The 9353-nt window shown below is 39.7% G+C and overlaps 1 protein-coding gene across 4 annotated transcripts; it reads right to left on the bottom strand.

Annotated features, from left to right (window-relative positions):
* Positions 1-1184: 1184 nt before the first annotated feature.
* On the bottom strand, positions 1185-8736 carry cant1 (calcium activated nucleotidase 1). Of its 4 annotated transcripts, none has more exons than XM_012971583.3 (4): positions 8414-8736; positions 7678-8330; positions 6280-6483; positions 1185-1783 (listed from the first exon to the last, which is right to left on the bottom strand). In XM_012971583.3, exons 2-4 carry the CDS (start codon positions 8303-8305, stop codon positions 1413-1415), a joined length of 1203 nt encoding a protein of 400 aa, XP_012827037.1. In that variant the 5' UTR covers positions 8306-8330; positions 8414-8736; the 3' UTR covers positions 1185-1412. The 4 variants fall into 4 exon arrangements, with proteins under 4 accessions (XP_012827037.1, XP_012827039.1, XP_012827038.1 ...); XM_012971585.3 differs by having other exon boundaries at positions 8498-8736; XM_012971584.3 differs by having other exon boundaries at positions 8597-8736.
* Positions 8737-9353: the final 617 nt, after the last annotated feature.

Genomic DNA, 9353 nt, shown 5'->3' with positions numbered 1-9353 from the left:
ACATGGCAAGATAAAACAAAAAAAATGGCCAGAATAGGTTATCAGCCTTGCAACAGGGGACTGCCTGACATTTTTGAGGCTCTGCAACCACATGCCATCATTCTGCAGACGATTTCTGTGCAGCGAATTTCTGGCTGCAAGTTTTGGTAGTATAAAAACACACCTGTACTACCAAACAGAGCCGCCTGCAAAGTGGCAGGCCACATGGGGTTAACATATAACCAATCATTTTTCCACCTTTGTAGCTTCTTGTGTATTTAATAGCTGTTCCCTTAAAACTGACATTATTAAAAATTAATAGGTTTCATTCCCAAAAGTCTTTCCTTGAGGGATTGATGTATACCTGGGGTTGCAATCTTTCTAATGTTGTCATTTGGAGGCAGATTTATCAAAATACATATGTGTGTAATTTGTGTGTTTTTTCTACCACAACTCACATTTCTAAAAGGTTTGTTTCCTTATTTATTAAAAAATGCAATAAAAAAAAAAAAAGCAGATGCAAAAACATGTTAAAAAAAAAAAATTGTGAAGTTTACATCACTTAAATAGCTCAAATAGCTATGTAAATATATTTTTACATTTGCATTTTTGATGCATAATAAATTGCAAAAAAAAAAATGGAAATTTGTTTAAGTAAAAAAAAAATTTGATTTACTGCAAAAAAATACAAATCACAGAAAAAAAATAGGACCATTGATAAATCTGGCCCTTAGTGTTGGGATATGGGCTGGCCTTTTAGATCTTGCTATGTATTTCTTCTGTACGCAAAAACCTAAGGTGGGCAATACTGGGCTAATTTGATCATTTGGTCCTAGGGCCAACAATTACAACAACGGGTAGAGGAACGAGGGCTGTATCAATAAGCCAATGCGGTTCCCGGTCCGGCGGGAAAACCAAAGCTGCCTGACCGACACCTGGCTGATTTTCAGCCAGATATCGATCGGGGAGCCCCATACACAGACAATTGGTCTAAAGGACTCGAATAAGCAGCTTTAATCTGCCTGTGTATGTCCACCTTTAGACAAACAGCATTTGAGAATTAAAATGAGTGAAACTGCAGTAACAAGAATGACTTTTGCAAAAAAAAACAAAAAAAACTTGATATATAAAAAAAAAAAAAAGAAAACATTTCAATCTGCATGACAGAGCATGGCATAATAAAATAAAACAAACATACAAAAAAGTAATAAAAAAAACATTGTTTAATAAAAGCATATCAGGCACCCTGACAAATCGACGAGGCTCCTTTTGATAACGAAGGACATGATAGCCACTTGAATTCATTCATATCATTGTCAGAAAATAAATCGCCCAATTCACTATAATGTGTTCCTTTTTTAATTGGAGTTTGATAATTGACTTTAGTGGAGATCCCAATGTCTGATTAAATTGATTAAATCTTAGATGAGATTTCAGATGAACTCAATTCCTTCATATTTAACAGTTCCTATTTTAGTCTCGGGTAAGAGAATTCTACCATCCAATGTAAATGCAGTTATATATGTGGCTACTTTGCCATTATCCTCTTCTGATTTCAGAGCCACAATGATCTGATCATCTGTGCCTGGAATGAATTTAAAGGAGGAGAAGCCATGAGTGGGATTCAGTGTTCCCACGTGGGACATTTTGATGTCTGAGAAGTCAGGAGAAGCACGAAGAAGAATGTTGGAACCGCGCTGCTCGTCCTCCTTTTCACTGTATTGTTCTTGACTGGCACGACGGGGCAAGAAGAACCAACTCTGCAAAGAGTCACTCCATTCTGCAGATTCATGAATCAGGTATCCTGCAAAAAAAAAAATGCAAATATTATGAAAAAAAAACATTCTTTAATGTTTAATGAACTCATTGTATACAATAATTACAGTATTAAATGCATTTACTTTTTCTACAATGCAAAGTATACTCAAATACAGTCATATCTAGAAGCTTCTTTGTTTAAACTACACATATAGCATAATTGAAAACCCCTTCATCTTGTAGACAATAATAAATACTATATAGTGCTGGTTATACTCTGGGTAAAAAAAATTATCATTATCTTTAAAAAGTGGCTACTTATTGGACCTCTAAGGGCTCTGGTACACGGGGAGATTAGTCGCCCGCGAGCAGGGAGTTTTGCCGCGGGCGACTAATCTCCCCGTGTACCAGAGCCCTAACTGTCTCTGCCAGAAGCACAGTAGAAAGGGGACAGACAATTTATAGTCATGCAGTCACACAAGTTCCCTATTAGGTCCCCACCTTGCTACTGATTGGTTCCTATTTTACAGTGCCATGGGCTGTTCAGGGATTTAAGAGCGTACAGGGGATTACATGTTCAAACAACACAGGGGTTTACAGCGTGAATCTGAGATGTGAGCAATGCAGGGGGTCTCAGGGGGTGATCAATCTCAGTACTGATAGGATTTAAAGTTTACATAAAGGTAAGCAGTCACAGCAGCCAGACACGTGGAGAGTCACACAGAGGGGGGTCGCGGGCCGCATCAGGCCACCAGTTGCAGGGGCTATGGCACTGGATCTCCAAAACAATCTATGGCTATCCCATGCTCCTTTTATAAAGTTGTCTATGTGATGTGACACTTAAAACAGTCTGTGGTTTTACATCTGTTTCATACCTTTACAGGTAGGAGCAAACCAGCTTCCATTTGATGACATAACCATTCAAAGATCAACAATGGTATTTCCTGCAACAGTGCAGTGTCTGAAGCAGTAACTTCATCAATATGACTTGATGAATGTGCTATTGTTAAAGAATAAAAGGTAGCAGATATATATTTTGAACCTCAAACCAACACTGTGGGTGTTACTATAGCAACAAGATCCTTCAGCGAGAACAGAAATAGGAGCTAAACATACTGCACTATTGTACATTGTTGGACAACACTTTTACCCTTAGCAAAAAACATAAACCTGGACATATAGGTTTTATGGAAGTGGTTTCCATGCCAACCACACAGAATCAAGTTATTAACAGAAAAATGGTTAAAAGGGAGGTAGACTAGTGATGTGAGAGTATATATGATACCTGCGGTTTACCTATGGTCTGAATCACAAAGTGGTGTTCCTGGTATAGGTTTGTGGGTGCAGCTTTTGATATTTTCAGACTGGTCACTTTTGAGTCCCTGCACTGAAATCCTTCCTGTTAGTGAGCAGCCTAGGGTTTGATTCAGTTGAAAGCAAAGCTCAATAGATTGAAGGGGGTGAGGTTTGGGTGCGGGTCATAGTTTATGTGACCCACACAATACTAATGTATACCCAAAACATTTTGCCTAATGAAAAGTAATATAATTCTAAGCAATAATTCCAAACACACTAAACATTTTCAATGTTTTTAAAGTTATTTGTAAATAGAATTGCAATTAAAAATAGTATTTTTCTGTCCCTATCAGCACTACTGGTTCTGACTCCACTTGAAATGCTGTAACAAAAGCCATATTAAGACGCTATTACTCACATATAAACTTGTAGCAGAAGCTAGCTGATTAAATACCTCTCAAAATTTTTTCAATGGTCCAATCCAACACAGCAGATAACCGTTTTTAGTAACAAACCATTTTTACAAATAACTTTAAAACTGCTTAAGGCAGATCTTTGCAGTGTTAACTGGAAACTACATGCACAGGCCCCACAGAGTCTTTGGCATATCATTTATAGGAATGTCAAATTTTAATAAGCAGATCTGGCAACACTGTCTCTTTAAAACTCAGCTATAAAATCCTTGTCCTACAAGACAAGTATTTATTTCATGCCCTGGTTACTGAAAACCAACCCCTGCAAAACTGGAGGTTTCAAAAATGCACTCATTGATTCATGAGATGCAACCAGATTAGTAACTGAACAGACACTGGCACATTAAAGGAGGAGGAAAGGCTAGTTAATCTCAAACTGCAGGCATACCTTCAGTTCTCTCAATAGTGCCCTTAAGTCTCCCCATATTTGTCCTGTTCAGATGATCAGAAGCCTTAAAAGGAAAAAAAATAAAAAAACGCCGAGCTCTGTAAAGAAAATTCCTATAATGCCAAGCTCCTGCACGAAGACCCCTGTACATGCGCAGTTTGTAAGTCTATGAGGAAGCCTTATGCTGAATGGCTCAGATCACACATTCCTAAGGGGGGGGGAGGGAGTTCTTAGCATTCTTGAGGGAGGGGGGAGCAGGAGAGAGCTGGGCAGACTCTGGCACAGGAATCACAGAGACAAGGAAGGAGACAAGAAATCCTGTTTCTTTTGATAGAGAACTTTCTGATAAAGCTTACTTAGATTTTGCCTTTCCTTCTCCTTTAATTCTTTGGGCTATAAGCTTATTTGATATATAAAACCTTAATTTCTGCTAATATTTTACGGTGACCCCTAATTTAAGCTTAACTGCAGCACTCCAGGCACACCCTGTGCTCTGTTTGCCTATGTAGGTTAGACGAAAAAGTGGAGAGTACCAGGAGCCATTTAAGAAGCATGTATCGGGCATGGAATGATAAGTAAAATGATTCAAACACATATTGATGGGTAGACTATGCGGGAAATACTATGAGAAATTTCTTCCAGTGCTAACATTTTTAACACAGGAACAAATTTCTTGCACATAGGTCGGTGGGAGGGGGTCAAATATTCCTCACACTTAGAAAGCGTGAAACATTTTAGATAAGTCGGTTAAATACTGCAGAAGCCAATGGCAAGCATTAAGCATTTATTTTACTTGCTTTACTTCTATGGATTTTTATCTGTTTTGATATCACCTTTAAAGGAGGACTAAGGGCAAGGGCATACTGAGTGGATCATTCGTTTTCCTCTGCCTCTGTCTTGTATGTAGGAGCGGATCCGCTGGCATCTACTTTTTTGTGTAGCCATTCTGACAAGCATGGCGTTGGCCTGTGTGGAGCTACTCTAAGCAGCTCCCCACAAAGGTGCAGATGACAGTGGATTCACTTCCCTCTACCGGTGTACAAAATGCAGAAGAAAGTGGATGTGTGCCCCTGCCCTAAAGTTTAAAAAGAATTAGTGTAGAAATGTTGCACTTCAATAGTGAAGAGCCCCAGTAGCTCCCCATCTCCTTTTCTGACAATTCTCTGCACAGGCTCTGTGATGCTGTCACTTACCTGAGCTTAGGGACCTTAATGAGGCCTGTAGCATCAGCTTCTATGACAGACGAACCTCCTTTCTGCTTGTTGATTTGCCATGACCCCTAAGCTTAGCTTCTCAACAACTGCCCAGAGCCCACTAAGAGCTCCTGATATTTGAAGTTTTATTTCAACAGTAGATTGTGCACTTACTGATAATGCTTATAACAACTGGTTTAATGTCAGCACCTGCCTTTGTGTAACTGTGTGTAATTTAATAAATTAATTTACACTCTATCAGCCTTCGGTTCAATGTCCATATTCCAAGAGAAGGCACGGCACTTCTTAGAAACTGGAATGTTTTATATTTGCTCTGGGTGGGGGTTGGGTTGGGTTGGGTTGGGTCCCCACCCATAATATAACATTCAGAGTTGGGATGCCAGCAGTCTTATTTGTTACACTAGTGTGGTGTGATTGAACAGCATTTAAAAATGCAAGTGAGCATGGCTAATACTAAATTGTATATTTTTTGGTACTAGCACTAAGGCGTCCACACTATAATTAAATTAATTGGTACCAAATAATATTATCTTAATTTAGGCAAATAATTTACTCTAAATGACTTCCATTAGTGAGGGCAGACCTAGATATTTACAGGGGCTACAATGTGCAGTTAGTGCCTACAGCTACAACATTAAATACATACTGGTGTTTGTAGATGCCCAGTCTGTGAAGGCTACAGATAAAAATGTTCCCATTTTGTCTGTAGCAACAGGACCTAAAATATTACAGCAGTCACAACAAAATGCTGTTATTGCTTACAAGGAAACTGCCAAGGCTGTTCAGGCCTACAGTATTCCAGAGTTTCCACATGTCAGCAGTGGTCTATAGAGCTATCCAGGCACCAAACACGAGACCCAAGTAAATGCATTTTGAAGAATTTGAGCACTTTCTCCCACCATTAGACAGCATGTCATACTGTCTACTCCTTCCTAGACAAGCAGCTGCAGGGAACAATGATCTGACCAACCAAGGTGGAAAAGATGGTCAGAGTTAAATCACTATTTTTCCTAGCCACTTATTATAAGGGAGGTACATAAAATGTGACAGGCAGCCAGATGGGGGTGAATGCAGCATAGAGTGAGGGCCAATAATTATTGTGACAAATGCACCCAAAAAACATGCATTTTCTGTATTTTTACCTTTATCTTCCTTTACTGCAAATGCTCACCTGGTGGTTCGATGCCAGCTGCTGATCGCAACAAGTTGTAATTTGAAACCCAGTTGTGATGCTGGATGTCACCCCGTGGTCCAATCACTTTCACCCATTCAGGATTTTCATTTAGCACCACCCCGGATGTAGTAGTCCATTCCTTTCCCAAACCACCAACATACAGCTGCTCATCCTTAACTGACAGCCACTCAGCCTTGAACCCTGAAAAACACATTACACATATTTGTAAATATTAGAGCTTCTTCAATACATTTATTTTAAACATAATCAACATAAGCAACAAATCTTTTGCAAAAAAAAAATTCCAGTGGTGGAAATTTGCTGCAAATCCATGCCTGGTGAAAAAATTTGCTCATCACTATTCCCAACCTTTTCCTTAAGGGACTCATATACGGTTTGCAACCCGAAGACTGGTTTAAAATGAATTTTAAATATTAGGGAACATAGGGATGCAGATTTTTGGGTCAAACCCCAGGTTAAGAATCACTGCTTTAAATGTTGTCTGTATCATACCATTGACTGTGAATACTTTGATTTTTTTTTTTTTGGTTTAATTACAGGAATAATTTGGCTAAGGGGCTAACAGTTAAACGGAAGGTTAGGGGCTTACTATTACTCTTTTATATCTTTTTAGGTTTAGGTACATAGTAAAAGGTAGTTTTAGATTTCTTTTTTTTTATCTAAAAAGTTGGTAGTTAATCTAAAAAGTCTGGAAGGAGCTTTCATCCCTGGTGTTGAGTTCAATTAATAAAATGTGGGTTTTTTCACTTTGCTTTGGACAAATAAATGCTTAGGGTTGTTAAATACTTTGTGACTATATAAAATATAACCATCAACAGTAAACCTCACTGAGCACTAATCCACTTTAAGTCTAAAATTTCAGTGCATTGAAGGTTTGTTATTGAATTGCTGCAAATTAGTGACTTAAAGTCTCATATTTGCTTTAGACCTGAATCTACATAGGCGTTATTAGGCGTGTCAGCTGCTCACTGCATTCCACCAATTCTTGATACATCAGTGGCTCAAGGAAGAAAAGGAAGAGGGGATTAGCATGAAAGTCACAGTTTACATAATTAAGCATGAAAAGAAAGAGAGAAAAAAAACATGTCCATCCAGTTTAAATTGCCTGAATACTAGCTGATGCAGAGGAAGCTGAAAAACCTGATCTAAAGCCAACAGGGCTGTTTTTGGGGTGAAGGCTTATAGTAAAATGTAACTATAAGAAAGTGACTGTTGTGACCATGTTTTATGCAATTTGGTTTGAAGCAGAAAACCTCACATAATGTAGGCGACTGCCTTCTTATATTGTAGAGAAATAAACAAGAGATACTAAGCAAGCTACTGTATTTTATACCAGTTTTTAGGAACATTAATTACAATACTTCTGACACTCACCCTTGCCCACAGTCCCGTCTCCATCTGGGAGTATGACCCAAGGTATAGCTTTACTTCCCTCAATTCTATAAACCACCCCTGTGCGGTCATCCACAGAATACAGCTTCCCATTAAACACAATCAGCTCTGAAAGCTCCATTCCGCGTCCCTTTTCTGCAAGGTGCGTTTCCAACACAATGTCCTCTTTCTCCCATTCGACCGACACAAAATCTCCACTACTAGACAGAGTTAGATAACCCCTTTTCAGATAGCTGATCCAAGTATTAGCCTTGGTACTTCGAGAGTCTGTATCCAAATCGGCAATTATTGCAATAAGATAGCGAAGACCCTCTGGAGTTCTGAGTGGAGGAGTAAGTGGGTAAGTGTCATTATAGAGCCCCTCAGCCACATGATGCCCCATCCTCCAGTTGTGGGCATTTGAGATTGCCGTCCGTGGCCCTGAGGAGCGATGGTAACAGAGAAGAAACAGCAATAATGCAACACCGACCCCCGAGAGAAGAATAGCACCCCAGCGTGGCCTGAAACGGGGGTCCGCTGTCTTCGTCATGGAAGCCAGAACTGGAAGACCACCCACACTGATCCTCAGTGGGCTCATAGAATCTTTACATTCCACATGTGAAGATTTCATATAGACTCAATTACGGATTTGCACCCTGGCAGAAGCAAAGCAAGAAGATGAGTGATTGGAAGCAATAGTTTGTACATAGACACGCACATATATAATACGGCACTTTACATGTATTAGTTCAGCTGTAAACTTGCCTTCCTTCTGAGCGATGACAGCCAGATAGATATACTTGAGTTAATACTTTATACCCACTTATAATAAAACAACGTGGCACAAATGATGTTGGGCATATACACTGCCCGGCAGTCCTGCTTTTCCTTCAACAGTCAGCAGTTCCGGATCGCTACTTACACGTCCCGCAAAGCTGCTCATTGCAAGATCCCTGCCTTCTGCCTTTCAGAAAATTTCGACTTCACAAAGTCTCATCTCGCGAGAGTTTGTCCAAACGACTCCACGTAAGCGCGGTGACTCGCACGTAGCCGCCTGCTTGAAATGAGCAGACAGCCTAACTCAGCTTTCCACAATTGGAAGCTGCTAGTAAGGGGCGGTGTGTCCGCTTCTAATATGCATCTGCTTATACCAGGAAGCGAGATAAAGACTTTTTTCCTGGCTGCCATTAGAGCCTATTTCCAATTTGACCAAGAAGGAAATTTTTTTTTTGTGATAACCAAAAGTACTTTTTTAATCTTCTGGCATACAAAGTATTAGAGTTCCCCTGCAGAAGTTTCTCTGTGAAGACCACACAGTTTAGAGCAGAATCTAGGGACAAGTGAAAGGAATCTTACAAAGAAAGGCTCCTTTGGGCACATAGAAATGGAGAGTTGGCCCTGGATTTAGCTTTCAGTGGCTGTATGTTTATGTAACCCCTATTTGGCTGTAAAACAATCAAAGCACGGCTAGTATAGGTTTAGAGCAGGGATACGTGCGACTCAATCCTTCAGGATGGGCCTTCACTAAATGGAAGTGTAACGCTTGTTTGGCTATATTTAGACAAAACCCAGTCTAGTGTTAAGTTTAGAGCATGGGTTACATTCGATTCTCTTAAACAGGATGGGCCTTCGCTAAGTGGAACATACCAGACGGAGCAAGGGTGTAGTGAAACTACAAC

The sequence above is a fragment of the Xenopus tropicalis genome, chromosome 10, assembly GCF_000004195.4.
Source record: "Xenopus tropicalis strain Nigerian chromosome 10, UCB_Xtro_10.0, whole genome shotgun sequence".
Classification (NCBI taxonomy): domain Eukaryota; kingdom Metazoa; phylum Chordata; class Amphibia; order Anura; family Pipidae; genus Xenopus; species Xenopus tropicalis.
This window is presented reverse-complemented; position numbering and strand designations above follow the sequence as displayed.